The sequence below is a fragment of the Dermacentor albipictus genome, chromosome 1 (assembly GCF_038994185.2).
Source record: "Dermacentor albipictus isolate Rhodes 1998 colony chromosome 1, USDA_Dalb.pri_finalv2, whole genome shotgun sequence".
NCBI lineage: Eukaryota > Metazoa > Arthropoda > Arachnida > Ixodida > Ixodidae > Dermacentor > Dermacentor albipictus.
Genome location: NC_091821.1, coordinates 139,361,926 through 139,382,521, shown reverse-complemented (window position 1 = coordinate 139,382,521; position 20,596 = coordinate 139,361,926). Strand labels below are relative to the sequence as shown.

The 20,596-nt window shown below is 44.4% G+C and overlaps 1 protein-coding gene across 3 annotated transcripts; it reads left to right on the top strand.

Annotated features, from left to right (window-relative positions):
• Positions 1–4,550: 4,550 nt before the first annotated feature.
• LOC139050265 (zinc finger protein 771-like) lies at positions 4,551–19,126 on the top strand. Of its 3 annotated transcripts, XM_070526474.1 has the most exons (4): positions 4,555–4,815; positions 5,415–5,459; positions 13,929–14,657; positions 14,836–19,126. In XM_070526474.1, the coding sequence occupies exons 1-4, from the start codon at positions 4,752–4,754 to the stop codon at positions 15,072–15,074; spliced, it is 1,077 nt and encodes a 358-aa protein (XP_070382575.1). In that variant the 5' UTR covers positions 4,555–4,751; the 3' UTR covers positions 15,075–19,126. The 3 variants fall into 3 exon arrangements, with proteins under 3 accessions (XP_070382574.1, XP_070382571.1, XP_070382575.1); XM_070526470.1 differs by having other exon boundaries at positions 4,552–4,815; positions 13,929–19,126; XM_070526473.1 differs by lacking the exon at positions 5,415–5,459 and having other exon boundaries at positions 4,551–4,815; positions 13,929–19,126.
• Positions 19,127–20,596: the final 1,470 nt, after the last annotated feature.

The following is a 20,596-nucleotide window of genomic DNA, read 5'->3' as shown; positions in this document are numbered from 1 at the left end:
AACAGTACCATCTCAACCAGCACCAATGCTAGCTAGGGACCTGTAGAATCATCTAGATTTTTCTTATTGGGTCCTCACAAAAGCCGATGAGTCACCGGACTTTTTGAGCAGCATCATGCGCACAGATGAAGTCAATTTTTGCAGAAACACCTAGATAAATTTGCATAGTGCACACTTTATTGTATGGACTCCAATCTACACTGGGTTAAGCGCAATCGGCACCAGTACCATTGGTCGCTCAGTGTGTGGTTTGGAATTTATGCCGGAACTATAATCAGTCCCATCTTGTTTGATAACACATTGACTAGACAGCGTTATGTGAATAAAATCCTTGAAGGAGTGATGGATGAGTTTCCCAGCGAAGTCCTGCTGTCACATCTTCCACTTCTGTGGTGTCAGCAAGATGGGGCGTCAGCACACAGCAGCAGCTGAGCACGAAACTGGCTCGATGCGCCATTTCATGCACAATAAATTGGAATACGCGGGCCTGTAATTGGCTGGCTGTAGGTCACCTGACCTCTCTCCGCTCGATTTCTTTCTTTCGGATTATGTGAAAGATACACTCTCAAAACGCGTACTTCATTTGGGGTGTATATTTGTCCCACAACAATAATCGTCATGTGCCTTGCTTGCGTTTCCTTTCTTGAAAACTCGGCGCTCGCTACTTTCCTGTCGAGAATAGTGCATCACGCTGATAAGCGCTTGCCGTTCGTGACTGGGAAGTACCGGGCTCCCCACGTTAAAGAAAGGAAACGCGGGCAAGACAGATGACGATTATTGTGGGACAAGATAAGCCCCAAAGGGTGTACTTTTCTACACTCTTAAAACGGTTGCACCCTTTGGTGTGTACATTTGTCCCACAACAATAATCGTCATCTGCCTTGCTTGTGTTTCCTTTCCTGAAAACTCGGCGCTCGCTACTTTCCTGTCGAGAATGCTGCGTCACACTGATAATGCGCATGCCGTTCGTGACTGGGAAGTACCGGGCTCGCAACGTTAAAGAAAGGAAACGAGGGCAACACGGATGACGATTCACTCTTAAAACGGTTGCACCCTTTGGGGTGTATATTTGTCCCACAACAATAATCGTCATCTCCCTTGCTTGCGTTTCCTTTCCTGAAAACTCGGCGCTCGCTACTTTCCTGTCGAGAATGCTGCGTCACACTGATAACGCGCATGCCGCTCGTGACTGGGAAATACCGGGCTCGCCGCGTTAAAGAAAGGAAACGTGAGCAAGACAGATGACGATTATTGTTGTGGGACAAGATACGCCCCAAAGGGTGTGAATTTTTCTAAGAGTGTTATTGTTGTGGAACAAGGTATGCCCCAAAGGGTGTAAATTTTCTAAGAGTGTAAGTGGGTATTGAAAGACACCCCAAAGGGTGTAAACGCCTTTACACTCTTAGAAAAATTTACACCCTTTGGGGCTTATCTTGTCCCACAACAATAATCGTCATCTGTCTTGCCCGCGTTTCCTTACTTTAACGCTGGAAGCCCGGTACTTCCCAGTCACGAACGGCGTGCGCGTTATCAGTGTGACGCAGCATTCTCGACAGGAAAGTAGCGAACGCCTAGTTTTCGAGAAAGGAAACGCAAGCAAGGCAGATGACGATTATCGTTGTGGGGCAAATATACACCGCAAAGGGTGCAACCGTTTTAAGAGTGTAGCGTGTGCACTCTAAGAAAAGTTTGCACCCTTTGGAGTGTATATTTGCCACAATGATAATCGTCATCACACTCGCTTGCGCTTCCTTTCTTGAAAACGCCGTGCCCGATACTTTCCTGTCGGGAATGCTATGTCATGCTGATAACGCGCATGCCGCTCGTTACTGGGAAGTACCGGGCTCGCCGCGCTAAAGAAGGTGAATGCGGACAAGACAGATGACGATTATCGTTGTGTGGCAAATATACACCCCAAAGGGTACAACTGTTTTAGAGTGTACACTCTTAGAAAAATTTACACCCTTTGGGGTTTATCTTGTCCCACAACAATAATCATCTGTCTTGCCCGCGTTTCCTTCCTTTAACGCTGCGAGCCCGGTACTTCCCAGTCACGAACGGCATGCGCGTTATCAGCGTGACGCATCATTCTCGACAGGAAAGTAGCGAGCGCCGAGTTTTCAGGAAAGGAAACGCAAGCAAGCCAGATGACGATTATTGTTGCGGGACAAATATACACCCCAAAGGGTGCAACCGTTTTAAGAGTGTATAAAAACGTTTACACCTTTTTGGGCGTATCTTGTCCCACAACAATAATTGCCGTCTGTCTTGCCCGCATTTTCTTTCTTCAACGCTGCGAGCCCAGTACTTAGCAGTCATGAACGGCTTGCACGTTATCAGCATGGCATAGCATTCCCGACAGGGAAGTAACGATCGAGCGCAGCGTTTTCAAGAGATGGAATGCGGGCAAGGCAGATGACGATTATTGTTGTGTGGCAAATATACACTCCAAAGGGTGTAAACTTTTCTTATAAATAGTTACACTCTTTAGGGTGTATGTCTGCCACTCAACGATAATCGTCATCTGCCTTGCTTGCGTTTCTTGAAAACGCCGCGCCCGCTAGTTTCCTGTCGGGAATGCTATGTCATGCTGATAACGCGCATGCCGTTCGTTACTGGGAAGTACCGGGCTCGCCGCGCTAAATAAAGTAAATGCGGACAAGACGAATGACGATTATCGTTGGGTGGCAAAAGGGTGTAATTTTGCTTCATATAGTGTAAAGGTGTACCTCTGAATATATGAGGCTTGAAACTTATTTATATGACAGAAATAATAATAATAATAATTGTCTTGAAACACAGACCTACAAAGTATTGCTGTGCTACTTTAGGCTTTTCCCTCGATATATTGATTGGCTTCTAAAATCTTCAAGGTGCAGTTGCATTGCAAGCATACAACTAAAGTTTTCAGCTTTGTTAGGCTTAACCGTAATCTTGTGGTGCCGCGCATTTTTTGATTATCCATTAACCATGCACTGAGCAACATATGTGATACGCTGCTAATTGATGTGCATTCCGCAGGAGCGCTATATATACACTCTTCAAACGGTTGCACCCTTTGGGGTATATATTTGTCCCACAACAATAATCATCATCTGCCTTGCATGCTTGCATTTCCTTTCTCGAAAACTCGGCGCTCGCTGCTTCCCTGTCGAGAATGCTGCGTCACACTGATAACGCGCATGCCGTTCGTGACTGGGAAGTACCGGGCTCGCAGCGTTGAAGAAAGGAAACGCGGGCAAGACAGATGACGATTATCGTTGTGGAACAAGATAAGCCCCAAAGGGTGTAAATTCTTAACACCCTTAGAAATATTTACACCCTTTGGGGCGTATCTTGTTCCACAACGATACTCGTCATCGGTGCTGCCCGCGTTTCCTTTCTTTAACGCTGCGAGCTCGGTACTTTCCAGTCACGAACGGCATGCGCGTTTTCAGTGTGACGCAGCATTCTCGACAGGAATGTAGCGAGCGCCGAGTTTTCAGGAAAGGAAACGCAAGCAAGGCAGATGACGATTATTGTTGTGGGACAAATATACACCCCAAAGGGCGCAACCGTTTTAAGAGTGTTCACTTTAAAGGTTTGCACCCTTTGGGGTGTATATCTGCCGCACAACGATAATCGTCATCTGCCTTGATGCGTTTCCTTTCTTTAACGCTGCGAGCCCGGTACTTTCCAGTAACGAACGGCATGCGCGTTATCAGCATGAAATATAGCATTCCCGACAAGAAAGTAGCGGGCGCGGCGTTTTCAAGAAAGGAAACGCATCAAGGCAGATGACGATTATCGTTGTGTGGCAGAGATACACTCCAAAGGGTGCAAACTTTTTTTAGAGTGCGCTCTTAAAACGGTTGCACCCTTTGGGGTGTATATTTGTCCCACAACAATAATCGTCATCTGCCTTGCTTGCGTTTCCTTTCCTGAAAACTCGGCGCTCGCTACTTTCCTGTCGAGAATGCTGCGTCACACTGATAACGCGCATGCCGTTCGTGACTGGAAAGTACCGGGCTTGCCGCGTTAAAGATAGGAAACGCGGGCAGCACGGATGACGATTATTGTTGTGGGACAAGATACGCCCCAATGGGTGTAAATTTTTCTAAGAGTGAACGATTATAGTCATCTGCCTTGCTTCCGTTTCCTTTCTTGAAAACGCCGCGCCCGCCACTTTCCTGTCGGGAATGCTATGTCATGCTGATAACGCGCATGCCGTTCGTTACTGGAAAGTACCGGGCTCGCCGCGTTAAGGAAAGGAAACACGGGCAAGACGGATGACGATTATCGTTGTGGGGCAAGATAAGCCCCAAAAGGTGTAAATTGTTTTAAGAGTGTGTTGCTTTATGTTTGCTTGCTGTGGGCGTAAAAAAAATAATACTAATGTAGGTAACTACGTGGTAAACGCTATTTACACAAGGCCCTTTCAATTCTGTGATGTTTCACGCATATTCACACTGTTACCGGGAGGCAATTTTTTAGATGTGAACTTAGCAGAAAAAAAAAAAGTTCACTGCCTTCGCGCACACTTGCGCGCGCGCGCGAGCGCAGCCATGAACATGTTTTTTGATCCAGCTATGATCCAGGAAGCTATCCAAAAGAAGCACTTCTGGCATGGCCACTGGTGGCGTAGCGGCGCTGCTATCGAAGTTGCGGGTGGCCGAAAGCAGTTATCGGGCACTTTGTTGAGCGTCTTTATTTTTGCCAGCGATCGTAGGGAATGTCACAAGCCGTAGCAAATACAGTATGCAGTTGACGAAATGGCCTCGACGCCCGAACAAGTTGTCTGCACACCGACTTTTGTGTTTCCAGCTGCCTTCCCAGGTGAGTGAGTGGTACGCCGGAGGGGTACGCGCGGAACGGCTTTTGGGGGCTCCCCCCCCGTCCATGGCTCCTTTGTCTGCCCGAATCGGTTGCTGTCCCCCCCTCCGTTCGAGCCGCGCAGTTCGTGCCGTTGCCTGCCGTTGCCGGTGAAATTGTTGGATGAAATTAGGCGCGCGAGTATCGAGATCCTGGATAAGTGAGAAAGTAGTTCTGTTGCACGAAGCAAAACAAAGCAGAGCGTCATAATCGCTCAAGCCGATGCTAGCGTAGCGTGGGCCACCGGTCCGGCTTCCGCGCGCTCTGTTGCTCTGTGCCGCCTTTGTGATCTGTAGTACTGGAAGGCAGGCAGGACATCATAAAGACCGTACATGTCTGATCAACGATGTGCTGCCCTATGTGATGCTGAACAGTGAAGCAGATAGCTGCTGGGATCTTTTGTTCTGGGCTTTGTTTTGTAACCACACTGGTAGCACGGCCTTGCGAGGAGCACACCTCAGAGCGGCTTTGATGAAATTCGGTTGACGAATTGGCTATCGCGAACATCCCGCATAATTGCGCTACGTGAATCATGATGGAGATACGGGGCGCTTCTATTGCAGAAACATACGGCAAATTGCTGATTGCCGAAGCGAGCAGCTGTTACGGTGAGTGCGATCAAATAATTGTTCTACGAATGCTTAAGTCGAAAGACTGGAGAAAGGTCATAGTGAAGATAGTGTTGTTTCTTTTTGCCTGAGTAGAAGTTGGTAGCATTCTTTTAAGTATGACGGGAAAGTGCAGCCAGTTTCTTTGTTTTTGCGGGAATGTTGTCACATGTTTGTCTGATCGTGTACGAAATTCGCGAAGTATGATTGTTGCTCAGGGGGAAAGTAAAGTTCGGGGGCTGTTTGAGTACCAATTGTTTGCAGCGAGATGTACTTTTTTTGCACATTGCTAGCGTATTTTTATTGGCGAATATTAGCGATGGCAAGATTTTCACACGACTAAAATCTCAACGTACTCTCTCGCAGCAGTGTGCTTAGCTTATTTGTTTCTTTAGTGTGCTTAGCACATCATCATTTAAAATTGTTAAGGTAATTGTTGACAGCCACCGTGCTTCTTCTTTTTTTTTTGTCGCATTGTGTGGCTGTATACCTGTTAGTTGAATATTGGAGAATAAGCTTGTTAATGGCCTGATCGTGAGATTGTAAGCATGATTCTGAAATGCACTTTTTTTTTTAAATTCTTTCGTGGAAGATTTTGCTATGTTTGGGATGAACCACTTCCCATGTGTCTTTTGCAAAGTAACAAGCATGGTAGATGTGAGATTAGTTTACCACTGTATAGTTTTCTCGAAGTGTATTAATCCATTTTTGTTCTCCATAGAGTGGTACAGTACATACTGTCGCTATATAATGTTCACGGAAGCAGGCACAAGGAATGCGACCTCAAATGTGGCCATGGTGGTACTTGTGCATCAATTTCTGGGCTGCACTGACCTCACAGATGTGCCAGCAGTTGCTGCACTGGATTACCGTTGCAGTGCAAGCCATGCAGCATCCTTGTGATCAGTGTTATAGCAGTTACCATTATGACCACTTACAAGCCCCAGAGGAAATTCGAGTATAAAACCTAATAGTCTGTAATGCTACCAACAACCTAAATACTTTATTAGTCTAATAAACTCTGATAAGGAAAACTAATATCCCAGTAAAAAATAATAATTGGGAAGCACCCTTGGACCCATTCGCCCAAATTAGCCCAAAGAGTTTAACACTCTGTTTGGCAAGCTTGTATACTAATATGTACAGACACACACGAGTTTACTTCACTGACTTGCCCACCATTACACTATGTGCAATAAAAAAAATTGGGTCACCAAGCAGTGCCATGGTTCAAGACAAATAGGTAGTTTTATGGCAAAATTTCGAACTTGGGAAGTTTAGAAAAAATCTAAAAGCTGCTCTCCACTGATCCATTGATTTGAGGGCTCAAATTGTAATTATGCTACTTTGTTGTTGCTTCATGGCATAGACATTCAGTGACTTCAAATTGGGACCAATTAACGTATTGAGCCCAATCAGAACTCATTGACATTTATTCCAATTGCAGCAAAAATTCTAACACAAATATGCATGGCCTTATTCTGCTATGACTTACAAGACAAAAACCTTTTATTAGTAGTAGCCTTAAGACATTAATGGTGGGGCCTAATATGTATTTCAGTTCTACCAGCAAGCACTGTTACCTTGTTTATGTACAAATAGGAGTGCCAGGTAGACATGACTTATTGCTAAACTGCTGGCTGATGATCTCTGTTCAAATTTTACACAGAGGTACTATTTTGTATGAAGTTTAGTTTAATATCATGTTTTCAGTATGACTTTCAGTATTTCTGTCCACAATAATTCTGAAGTAGGTGTTGTCTGCAGCAATGCCAATGAAAAATTATCAATTCCACTGGATTGGAATTGATAATTATTCTGTTCTCTGTAGTCTAGGCAGGTGGGGCCACCATTCTGTTGCAATAGATTTTTATGTGTATATCAACTTTCATGAGACTGATCAATATTTAAGAAAACTCAAATACAAAAAATAAAGTCCTACGAAGGTGTATTGGGATTTTAGCTAAGGTTTTCATATAATATGTAACGAACACTAAAACTCTTTAATGACACATATCTGCAAGATGTGCAGTGAAAGTCATTCATGTGCCACTACTTGGATGAGGTGTCACTAAAACAAGAGGACGGAAAAGTAAAAGGCCATTGACATGTATGTTGTCTTGAGTTGTGAACATGCTACAGTGCAGTCCACTGTTAAAGGGAACACTCAAATGTGTACCTCTCACTTTGCTGGCACCTTAGCTACAAGTGGCTGTGGAAGCAATGTCAGTGCATTGCACAGGTGTGTTGAAATGAGTCAGAGCTACCAACGGCAGTTATCTGCTGCAAATCTAGGCAGCTGTACTCTTGGAAAGAGAAAAATCCGGACATGCTCTGCACTCAACTGTGTTCCCTTTAACAGTGGACTGCTCTGTGCATATTGGGTTTTAGGCACCAGAGCAGGAAACTCTTTCATGTATCTAATAACTGCAGGAACCATTACTATGCTTAGAAAGCAAATGCGGGTAAGTTCATTTTTCAGAGTGATTAGGTAATTTTCAGAGTATTCCTTATGACAAAGAAGACAGTGCCTGTGATCTGCCGCAAATCATGCAAGAAAATGTATCCAGGTTTGGATTGCAGCCGAATGTTACATTAATTGCCATTTCTAGTCTTGGTTATAGCTGAACAATTTTAATTTATCTGTATGTGTGAAAGAAAATATGAGAAGAGCGGATTAATGTTGGCTTTCGAGGGTTTTAGAAGTTTCACGCTTGACTTGATGTGGACTTAAAACAAAAAAGTAAACAATGTGTGCACTTTTTCCTTGCTTGTTTGGTAGCAGTGCAAAACCCGTGTGATGTAGAACAACATGGGTTAAAAGCACTGAATATAAAACTAACCTGCAAGCTTCCAACAGTTACGTTATAGTTTCAGGACTGCAGGTAAGGAAGACATGCATATAGAGGCCAGCTTGTGGAGCCTGAATTTGTGCAGCCAATAATTTAATGTGTCCTTACCGGCAGTTCTGTATAAAGCACCTATTTTACACATGCTACAGGCACACTAAATAGGCTGAGCAGGCTGGTGCACATTTGTAGCATTGAAAATACCTTTGTCTTTCTGTTGTAGTGCCCATGAAACCCAGAAAGCAGCTTGTATTTATTTTTATATGTCCGTACTGTCAGGCCTGTAGATAGCTTTTGGAGAAATGTTTCGCATGTTATTTGTGATTATTTTTTGTGTTCTGAGTGGGTGCTTTTGCTTTTGAAAATGTTGTGAAGTGTGAAGCTAAATGAAGCCGTTAAACATTTAATGCACTGATGGATATTGTTTTCATTGCTCTCAAAAGAACAAATCAACTTAAGGGAAAACGAGACGTTCACCCAATCGTAGCAATTGCTACAAAGGAAACCCATATGGGTTCCTTGAAAGAAAAGCCTCGCAGTTGAAGAAGAATTTATCCTGGTCCGGGAAAATTTGTCTCAGACCAGGACGAATTTTCCTTCAACTGCGAGGCTTTTCTTTCGAGGAACCTGTATGGGTTTCCTTGGTAGCAATTGCTACGATTAGGTGGATGTCTCATTTTCCCTTAATTACTTCTCACCAGCTTGCAGGTTTCTGCAGAACTATTACGTCAAACAAATCAACTTGAAGCTCATATGCCACTTTCTTTTTTCTTTTCTTTTTCCTTCTTTTTTTTACTTTTTCTGTGGACTGCATGGCTATCAGGGGAACAGTGGCAGCAAGTAAATAGATCAAATGGTGCAAGAGGAGAGAGGCAGACGTAGATGCGCCAAAATGATTTTGTACAAATGCACAGAGTTAGCCCTTGTGATTAAGTGCTAAATTTGAGTGCACTGTGTAATTCATTATTAGGGTTTAAACATAAGCATCACTGCAGGTCGCAGTGTCGCACTACTCCACACATTTTCAGTTGCCTTTGCTTGTTCTACATAGAATGGGTGAGTGATGTCACTCTGGCAAGCAATTTGATTGGAATGCTGCTCCATTAAACCTTTTTCTAATACAGTCAATCTCGGATATGTCAAACTCGTATATATAGAATTATTGTCTATATATAAAGTTGTAACTTTCCCTTGGAAAAGCCATGCAAAATTATAGTGCTGTACTATGCATGGTATTGCACTCCCGTTCACCGCCCCATTCAATATATCAAACGCTTTGCTGTGTTGCGCCCCTGCTAGTGCTCTTCTAAATTATTTAGGGTGTTCTGAGGCTTGCAAGTATTATTTCTGGGATTGAGAAGTTTCGGATCTTCATTTAACAAGAAACGAAGAGTTGAAAATATGGTGTTACTACACCTTTAAGGTGACGTGGGGACACGCACGTCTAATCAGCTAAAATCGACTAAAAGCAGGCAACACTCGCGTCACTGCGCCAAGGAAGTGTGACATAGCCGTGGTTGTACATAGCCAACCAATTCTAGCACTTTTGTTACCGCACCTATAGAAATCAAATAAAATTGATCAGTTTTTTTATCCGTTATTAAACATTTCCGGTGAAATTTTTCTACTAGAAACTTTACGCATCATTTGTAATGATGACTGAACTTTTAACTAGCTGACAGATTTGACAATTTTTAGCAAATTGGGGTGTCTGAAATAGTAAAACTTCTACTAGAAGTATCGTTGAAACTAGCCTCCAGTATTCCTAGCGCTTCCTCAATGAAACGATGCAAAATTTGTGGTTTTATCAATTTAGCAACATACTAATTAAATGGCAGCAGCAGCGAAGATGCAGAAGCGTCTCTTGCGTCTCAATTTCCGATCAGACATATCGGCTGTTTTAACTATGTCTCAAACAACAGTAGGTGCTCATGGGTGCCTCCTGTTATTTTGATAATTGTGTACAGCTAATATCAAGTGCAACTTCATTTTTCTCACCCTGGGTTGCTTTTATCCATCAGTGCTTTGACAAAGTATGTACAAATAATTATGAGCGATCCTCCCTGTTGTGTGTGGTTTTCACTCGCACAAGAGCACACAGTCTTTTCAGGCCAACCTTTGACCGAAGCTTGACTAGCTGTCTAATATTTTAAATTTGAACACTGCCTGTGAAAGGGCCCTTATTCATTAATGTACTATATTGGGCAACACTCCACATTACTGTACAGCACTGTACAGGAACTGAACAAACCATGTGGAAGTTCTAGTGCCAGTTGAGAATGCGCACTAGACTATTGTATAGAACAGCTGATCGAACACCTTAAAGGGACACTGAAGTGAAAAATGATTTCTTCTGCGTCAGTAAATTACCATTCTACAACACCAAGGACACCACTCTTACAACGATAAGACGTTTGGTAAGCCAGAAAAGGCGCAAGAACGAAATACGGGTGGCGACGCCTACTTAAGTTCCCGTCTTGGATTTTGATGGCATCCTTTAGGGCCTACTAATTATATATAGCGGTACAGATTGACTACATTGTGTTCTAAAGGAACGAAATATTAAACATGGCAAGTTTCGGGAACCTTTATTCAGCCAACGCGGCCCAAATGTGAAAACATACTTTGGAATCCCTGACGTCACGCTGACGTACCGGCGCTGGAGTTTCGGCGCGAATTTCAAATACTGATACTTGGACCTTCATTTTCTCATCTAATAATCAAACTATTTTTTTGAAATGACTGCCTGCGGAGTTCTCAAACAATGCTTCATTAGACTTAACTGATTTATTGTTTGGCTTTAGTGTCCCTTTAATCAAGTATGAGGCGGCGTCTGCACACTTCCCTGACCTGACAGTTTCTTTGCTAGCCTAAACAATGCAGTGAAAAACAAACTAGGTGCCTGCTGCAATGAGTAGAAACAAATACTCTCTGTGGAACAGGAACTTACCCGTTTTAACATTTGCGTGCGTACTGCTGTTCCACATAGCATGGGCTTCACTATGGTTAGTATTGAGACTAACAAATCTTAATAATTTTTTTGCAAGAGCAAGCCATTGCGCCTCACAATTCATCCTAACGAACTCCCAAACTGCATTAAGGAATTGCATCAAGGGTACAATCGTGCAATTAGCAGCTAAGATCTCAAAACGTCGAAGGCACAAGCTAACATCAAGCATCGTCAAGCATGGCTACCAGGACATCAGGGTATAGTGGGGAATGAGTGTGCACACACTGCTCCCGGAGCATTTCTCCCCCAGGATCACCACTACCCCTTCGACACCCCTATGTACACAAACCTGCTAATATCATATGTGGACCTCCTTCAGCATGACAGACTGGAATGACAAGTAGGGGTATTTGAATATTCGTCACTTTAGAATAACGAATAACAAACCTTTACCACATGGTATAGGCCTGCCAAAAGAATCGGACGCTAGATACTATAAGTCAGCCAGCAATTGAGGGGTAGGAGGCAGCTCGCCTCGAGAGCCACCAGGAGCTCATGAGAGAGCACGGGCAGCAGCCTTTGCCAACGGAGTCCCAGACTAGGGGTATCGGAGTAAGTCTGATTCCATGTCAACACTCTTTTTAAAATATGTCAATGAAGATTTTCGTCATCTGACTTACACAAGTTGGGAACAAGGTATCAGGTGCATATCTTGTAGATTCTAGACTTTTTTTTTACTCTTAAGTACTTATACTAAGAATGGCAAATTATTACTTTCATTCGCGTTCCTTGAGGTGCTTCTTTAAAGTTTTAAAGTTGTTTAAAGTTTCACCTAAGAATTATCAGAAATTGTCTGAGCAGTTATTACTGCTATGCATACATTCAAAGCACCAGTGATCAGGCTATAATTTTATGTATCTCAGTATACGTTGCAACTACTATGTCTTGAAATAAGATATTAAAACATAAAAGCACTGAAAATGAACACATTTCTAGGAGTAACGAAAGTGTTAAAGTGTCCTTGAAACGCTTCACCCAATAGAATGACCTCACTACTAAAGGACATTGCCTAATGAATCTCCTGCTGGAAAACGTTTTCTTCAAGTATATAAGCAGAGAGGTAAATGTAGTTATTGCACTGATGAGAGGCCTTCTCTCTCCTTTTGTCTCCAATAGCATGCTTGGAGCTACACAGGGGAGAAGCCAAGGGGGAAAAACCCCACCCAAATGTTGAGTGTCTCGGTGACAAGAGGGTTTGTCGCGGCACCCTGTGGTAGCCGTGCTAGACTATGCTACCCAGCATGCCGCTGCTATGTTGAAAGCCACGTGAAACAGGTGCAGCTACATGCAGTTGTCATGTGTAGACTGTCAGTGCAAAGATGAACTGGTTTTTCTGTCTTTTTGAGATCGCAGACATATATCTATATATATATATATATATATATATATATATATATATATTGTAAGCACTATTAACATACTTCGTCGTTTTCATTTGTACATAGCCATCATCATCTTCCCTGTTCTCCGACTTCGTGCATGAGCTGGGGGCGTTGCCTTTTTTGGAATAAACAGCACTGGACAACTTGATCGGTCTTGGTATTATAAAGTGCCCCCCGTATTTTTTTTTTCATTTATTTAACTCAAAATTAGCAATATTGGTATTACTGCGAATGTTCTCAATATCAGCCAATAGCTGTTGGTGGGCATTGCTGCTTGCGATGACACTGCATGATGACGTGGAGACTATAGCAGGTGATTTTCGCTGTGTTTGACACAATATTGTAGATTCCTTGCTGTATGCAGTGCAGTAATATTTGGCTCACATGTTCACAGGCGCCTCTCTTACACATCGGCGATGTTTTCTTACTATGTTAAATGTTTCAGGGCCCCTTCAATATAGTTCACTGACATAAAATTGTTGCAAAAAAGCATGCCATGAGAGATACTCTGTGTGACAAAAAGTTGTTTCAGGGACCCTTTAACATTCATTCCAAACTGCGTTGAGTGAGACTAATCATGGCAACTAACATGAATTGACAAATCAGACAGGACGACCAGACTCGTCCTGTGAGGTGTGTCTGTTCGTGTTAGTTGCTGTGATTAGTCTCACTCAGCACAGTTCAGAATGAATCATCACCAACTAGCCCAGTTCCCTGCTTTACCCTATAACATATTTCTTGAGCAAAAAGCTCCACCCTTTTAGGGGTTTCTGATGGATGGTTTGCAAATACATTTCTTCAAGGAAGAATGGTATGCATAAAGGACGCATAAGCTTCTCGCAAATATCCAAGTCAGTGTTGTGTCGCCAAGGAAAAGTGGGTGTGCCATAAGGTATGTGCCGAAGATACTGTAGCTGTCTTTGCTTCCATAGCTTGATAAATTAGTGTGAAGGTAGTGAGTGAACAGCATGCTGAAAACACAATGGAATAGATATTCGAATAAACCTGCTCAGGAGGGAAGCACCTTCTAATTTAGTTGGTACAAGAAATACACATAGTCATCAGAGCGCTAGTATTGTATGGAGAGCAAGAGGATTTGTACAGTTAAGACTATTTGGTAAAATCAGACCTCTAGGACACACTTGGCATGTGGCCACAGACGGGAAGTGCTGGTGACAAAAGTTCGTAGGGTTTCTTCTGCCACTGGGTGTTGATGGGGGCTGTGCAGGATTTGACCCTCGACAGCACCTGGCCAACTTTCACGCCACTGCTCCTCCAGCAGCCAGCAGCGTGCCCCAACCAGTGGTGCAGAACTCTGAGGAGGCTGCTCACCAGGGTCTCAAAGCAGTCAAGTCACAGCCACGCAGCTCCCTGACAACGCTCAAGATTCCACAGGTGCCAGCAAGCGACTTTGGCCGCAGCCTGGGGTCGGCTCCTGTTGCCTTCCCTGGCATTGAGCCACACAAGGCGGCGGCTGCACCTGCCCAGAAAGTGGAAGCTTCAGTGGCTTCCGAGAGCCCCAAAGGGGACAAACTGTGGCCCTGCCCATCTTGCAAGGTGCCTTTCAAGGCAGCCTCTGAGTTGCAGCAGCACTTAGGCCAGCACACGCGCTCAGAGCGAGCCGTTGGGGCAGTTCCCTGTGAAGTGTGTGGAAAGTTGTTTGCTTCAGCGGAGCGAGTTCGAGCTCACGTGCGGGCAGCTCACGGTGAGAAGGCCTGCGCCTGTGACATCTGTGGCAGCGGCTTCAGCTACCGGTGCAAGTTGCTGGATCACATGCGGACGCACACGGGTGACAAGCCGTTCCGGTGCGAGGTGTGTGGAAAGAGCTTCTCACAGAAGAACCACCTGACGCGCCATGCCATGATCCACACGGGTGAGCGGCCGTTCCCGTGCGACTTCTGTGGGCGGGGCTTCTACCGCAAGGACAAGCTGGCCCGGCACCGGCGCGTGCACACAGGTGAGCGCCCCCACGTTTGCCTAGTGTGCGGCAAGAGCTACGGCCGCCGAGAGAAGCTGGCGCGCCACCTGCGAGCTCATGCGGGCGAGCGGCCCTTCGGCTGCTCCCAGTGCGGCCGCCGGTTCCTCGAGCCCCGGGACTTGAGCCGACACAAATGCGCCGCCCCCCCTTGTTCCAGTGGGCAGCAGCAGCACCAGCAGCAGCAGCAGCAGCAGCAGCCAGCCGAGAGCCTCCTGCTCCTCGCCGGGGGTGGTCCCCTCGCGGGGCTCTACCAGCGGCTCCAGCAGCAAGGTGCCGGCAGCACCACCGCCAATGCCCCCCCAGCTGGGCAGCCCCAACCAGACAACCCCTTTCGGCCCCGGCAGCTTCAAACCTGACTGGCAGCCGCCTGCCAGTCTGGCCAGTCCCCGCCACTGACTGTGAGAGTGCCGCCTGCATCTGCTGCAGCTCGGAAATTATTTTCCCGTACTAGCCGGACTTGCGTGTCTTTAGGCACTGGAGGGTGTCACTCTGTGCCTGCACTTAGTAGGTGCGACGGCCCCATACCCCACAGGGCAGGGCTTATCACCAGCTGACCTCTTGCAGCCATTGCAATTCAGTATGTGTTTTGCTCAAGTTTTGTTTCCTAGAAGAGATGTACGCATGAGCAGAAGATGAACAGTTGTGTGCTGCGAGAATTACATCCTTTAATGAAGTGATACACGTGTGGAAATGTATGCAGACTTGAATGTCCAGGTTTTTATTTTTCTGCTTTTGTCCTTTCAGCCTTGCATTGTCATGCCTTTGTAAAAAAATCTTCTAGTAGACATATGTCCTCTTGCGTGTAGTTGTAATGCTCAATTTCTTTTTTTTTTTTTTTTCATGTGTAGTGTTCATTTCCTGGTACTGTTCTCTGTCAAAGTCAGTACGTCAGGTAACTGTATGGATGGATCATTAAGTAAAAACATACTCATATGTAGAAGATGCACCAATTTTGATTTCTTGCCTTTTTCATTCTGCACGTTTGAGTGTGCGTCTGTGTGTGTGTAAAAATTTCAAAATGATCACCATGCAGGAATGTAGTCACAGGCCCTGTTGGGACTGCCATCATCTACTTAATTCACTAAAATGTTTATGTACAGGATGATTGTGCTAATTTTCCTTGCTTTCTTGGTCTCCACCCCTATAAAAGCACAATTTGTGGACTGTAGTGGTCGTGCATGAATCCAACAGATAATTGAATTTGTTAGTTTAAACATTGTCGTGGAGCGGCATGGAAACATGACCCCTTTGTGTTTCCTGCCATGCCTACTCGGCAAATTCTGCCACACGTGCTTTCACACGGTAGAGACATGAAGACATAGTCATGGCATAGCTTCATCTTGTACTGCATAGTGTCATGCACTATGCTTACTGCATAGTGTCATGCACTATGCTTTTGTTTAGCTGGTGTGGAAGCCAATGAAGGAAGATAACATGCAGCGTGGCATTGAAGCTGCTGACAGTTACCCTAAGGTGTTAGTCAAGAAAGTGCGGCTTGTGAGGACTGCCTTGTGTAGTGTAACGGTGGCATGAGTGTCTGCCCTGTCATTTTCTTTATTATCAAGCGTTATAAGCAAAAACAACTTTATGTACGTTGACCGCATTGATGTTATAGTTTCTTTCTTCACATTTCTTGTACAAAGACAGGAGACACAAGGTGGAGCAGATTTTTGAAAGATGAGTGTTTTTGTGAATTGGTCAAGTTTGCATGGGTATGTACAGAAATGGTGCTGTACAGAATGAGCACCCTTCAAAAGCATTTATAAAAGTGAAGTGGCTTGCCAACTCTTTTTTAGGTGGCGTTAATTGTAGCCCAAATAAGACTTTTTGCATAAAGACATTTGCTGTACTGTTACCACATGGTAACAACAGCCATGTGAAGTAAGCCAATAGAATTGAGCTGTAGTGGTGATCTTTGACAGGATGAGCACCAACTGAATGCTTACAAAGGACAGGTGGGTGCCTCACCTCACTCACCAAAGGTACTCACCAGCCTCACCAAAGGTACTTCTGGGCATGCACTGAGGCATGCAGCTTATGTGAGCCGATTTCAGGTTCTGTTCTCGCACATCTGCTTGTCCATGCACTCTTCCTCTACCAGGTAGGTGATCCCCCTAATATGGAGTGCTTGATGTCAGTTCGGTGCCTGTGATGCGCACTACAAGTGTTCGTTTTTGGCCACCTGCCCACTAACAAAATAAAGAAAACGTTGCCTGTGGAAGCAGCTTATGTTCTCTGCAACATACAGACCATGGAAAAAGCATGAATAGTGGCATAACCAGTTTCTTCTTTGTTGAAGTGTTTTCATGCACCTACAATATTGAAATGCTCTGGGTTTAACCAGCAATGCATTAGTTGACGTTAGCTAACATTACTTAAAAGCACTGCTGAAAACAGCCATTATGCAGTCGTGCAGTCGGCACCAGTGTCTTCATTTCTCAGATAGAATAAAATAACTGCGATATTGGCACTGTGAACTCCCCCCCTCCCCTAAATGGAAACGGCTAGATTTGTATTGGAGAGCCCCCATAACTATGTAGCCAATGTTCTTGCAAAGGAAAAACAATGGCAAACTTGCATTTGTTCAATGTGAATGGAATTAAAATAACATTAATGCTGCGGGCTGACAAGAGAGTTGTCACAGGAATTTTATCTGTCTTCCTTGTGTAGTTTGGAGTATACGATTTGACATTTACTCTTAGTGTTTAGTGCATCTGGTGCAAGCATAATGTGGCTGCCTTGTGACTAATTTTATTGCTCCAGCTAAAAAGCAAGCTTCTCTGCTTGCTGTATACCAAGATGCACATGCATGATTAATGCCCATGAGCTGTTAATATGATTGGTGGAGTGGTATTGGCATCTTCAGGAGATCACCAGTGAAAAGCACCCATCTACACTTTGTCAGGTTTTTCTGTTTGCACGGGTAGCTTCTATTTGACACGAATGGGTCGGCTTGTGCTTGCCTAAACATTTTCTCCTGGATAAAGCTTTGCAGCGGTACTGCTCAATGACGTAGCAGTGTTGATACTCGTTGGCTAAGTATGCCTGCATACAAAAGTTTGCAGACTGTGGCATAGGCAAAAAACTGAATTTGTACACAAACTAAGTTAATGCCTTGGCATTTAATAGCGCCCTCCAGTGTTTGTGTACAAGCATAGGTAATGCTTGTCATATCCTGGCAGTGTGCCAAGGTGTTGAAACAAATCTGTCCTGTGTTATGCCTGTAGCTTTTGACTACAGGTGTGTTGCATTTTCATGGACATACTCATCACTTATTTACTGAAGACAAAAATATAAAGTGCGATATTGTGCCACCGTCCTTAGGCTTGCATCTGTGTGGACTTTGAATCCATACTATTCAATTGCCTTCCTGAACTTGCTACTTGAGGTGCTCTACAGTGCCCTTCTGTCAGTATTGCAGCATGCAGTGTCATTTGCCTTGAATTAATGCAGGCATAATGAAAAACTTAATGTGTCTGTTTTAGTTGCTGTGTGTGCTGGCACTGTTATAATGCAAAGTTGTACACACTGCGTGGGGCATGAATGTCCTTTCCCTCAAGTGCTAGGAAGTAGCTGCACGTGCACTTTTTCCTTCTCTCTCTTTTTTCTAAAGTGGCTGCCTGCTCTGGTATGCTAAGGCATTCTGCTGCTGACTACAAAGTTACAAGTTTGCTTTGGGGAAGTCTCGACTGTATTCTGGTGTTGGGGATGTGGAAGTATGCTTGGGGAGGTGTGCTTAGAGTTTTTAAGTGCGCTGTAAGAGAACCCCAGGTGGTCAGAATTAATATTGATCAAAATTGGAATAGTGATCAAAATTATGATTGAGTGCCTCCTACTACGGCATCTCTGGTAGTCCAGATGTTTCTTTGCGACCATGCATTGAGAAATGCAACAGGAATTTTTTGCATTTGGACATGTTGAACACCATTATCAATAGAATCTAGTCTGTTATGCTTGGGTGCTGCATAAATATGCAAATGTGGTTAATGAACCATGGCGGTGCTGTATGTAGTGCAGAAAATTGAGCTGGCTTGCAACATCTGTACTTCACAGCGCTCCTTGCACTTGTGGGAAAGGTTGTGTAGGCCTTGCACAAACAGTGTTAGATGCTGCATTAACACATGTTTCAAAAACCATTAAACATTGCTGACAAATTGCGGATACCTGGTTTTTCTCCCCCACATTCTCTGCTGGCCAGTCAGCCAAAGATGAACCACTACAAAGGTGCTTGCACTATTGCAGAGGAGAATTGTGCCAAACGTTTGTTATGGCTTGTGTTCGTGTGATTTACATGGTTTTCTAGTGTGTTGCTTTCTTGCTACTACTTTGTATTATGGAGGCAGTGCTTGTCAGATTTTTTTCCCCTCTTTTCAAAGCATGCCCATCTACATTTTTCATTGCAATAGAAATCATGTTGTAGAAACAATAAACAAGACATTTAAAGCACATGTAATATTGTCTTTCTTGTGGGGGTATGATCATTTGAAGCAGACTGACAAGAAAGCCAATAAGAAAAAGCTTTTTTTTGCTCATTTAATTGTAAATGAGGAATAAAAACTACTGTAAGCTTCATAACAACTGGAAGTAAAAACGGGTAAAATATTTGGGGCGGAACTCTTCTCACGATGACTGTCAACGGTAATGCGTTAGCATTGAATCAATATAGTGACACAGCGGGCGCTTTTCCATTGTTTTTTTTCATCCGAGAAAGCGCGCTTTCGGACTAGCTTCCGTCGTTAAGAACAGCTCGCTTCCTTGGCACTGTTTCTACTCTTCGTCATGAGTTGCTGCACCTATGGTTGCCGTATTCGTTTTAATGAAAAAAAGGCTTACGCTGCCGTCTGGCAAGGTTGATGGAGCGGAGAAAGATATGGATGCACCGGATCGGTCGCGCAAACTTCGCCGTCCGCGCGCCGTTGTGATCTAAGTAGGAGGTTCCTAAATAACAGTGTTTCCGAGGTATTTATTCCCAAGCTTTCACACCGCGCTATGTAACCGCGGATGTCGTGCGCTCCTTCGTTGTGAACCATGTCGACGCAGTTTTTCTTCCTCGAAGAGTATTGTGCACTCTTTTTTACATTCTTTGGTGAATATCACAGGAAAATTTGACCGTCACGCGAAAAGTGTAATGCCATGTATCTGTACAAAAAATGCGTAATTTCCGAAGTTGAGACATTTAAAAAACAGTGTAAATGTAGATGATTGGTAGGTCTATAGGCGATATGGAACAATTGAAAAAAACTATATGAAAATGATTAGAGAGAATACTCATAGGGGATACATAGGGCTCCATAGAAAATGCATGGGGGAGCTAAGAGTAGGGGCGGGCCAGCTTGAATTTTGGGGGTATGCAGCATAGGCGCCGACTATAGGGGGGGGGGCGAAGGCCCCTCCGAAGATTTCCGGAGGGGGGCTCTGCGAAGTGCCACAACCTAGTGTTCCTGTATATGCTGTGTTCCTGTGATGCGCTCCCGCAGGGAGCACATCATATACAGGAACACTATCACAACCAGAGATGTGTTGCCCACATCATTGAAGTTTTTTTTTTTTTTTAAGTTGACCGTACCTTTTCACTTAGTTTTATTATGTCTAAAAGCTTACTGCATCACTGTTGGCGCGGACGTGCACGGCTTTTAATTCATACTTTCGATTTATTTCTGCAAATCCTGACAACAGGAGGACAAGCGCTATTCTCGGCGTTCTCATGCCTACAGTGTACTAAATAGGGGCAGTGTACTCACTGCCGCATCCCTGCGCCGTGGCGCACTCAGCGTCGACGGCTCCGGCGCACGCCAGAGGCGTTCCCGCCTGTTTATCCTGAATGAAGCTCCTGTACGAGGACGAAGCTTGGATTTTGTGGCGAATGGACGTGCTTTTCGGGGCTCCGTGGCGGCGACGAAATCATAAGTTTTTGTGCA

Bases quoted from the DNA above. Each gene is read 5' to 3' on its own strand.
- LOC139050265 (XM_070526470.1), top strand. From the start codon at position 4,752: ATGGCCTCGACGCCCGAACAAGTTGTCTGCACACCGACTTTTGTGTTT. The intron at 4,816-5,414 runs GTGAGTGAGTGG...CTTCTATTGCAG, and splicing joins GTTTCCAGCTGCCTTCCCAG to AAACATACGGCAAATTGCTG. The intron at 5,460-13,928 runs GTGAGTGCGATC...GGGGCTGTGCAG, and splicing joins CGAAGCGAGCAGCTGTTACG to GATTTGACCCTCGACAGCAC.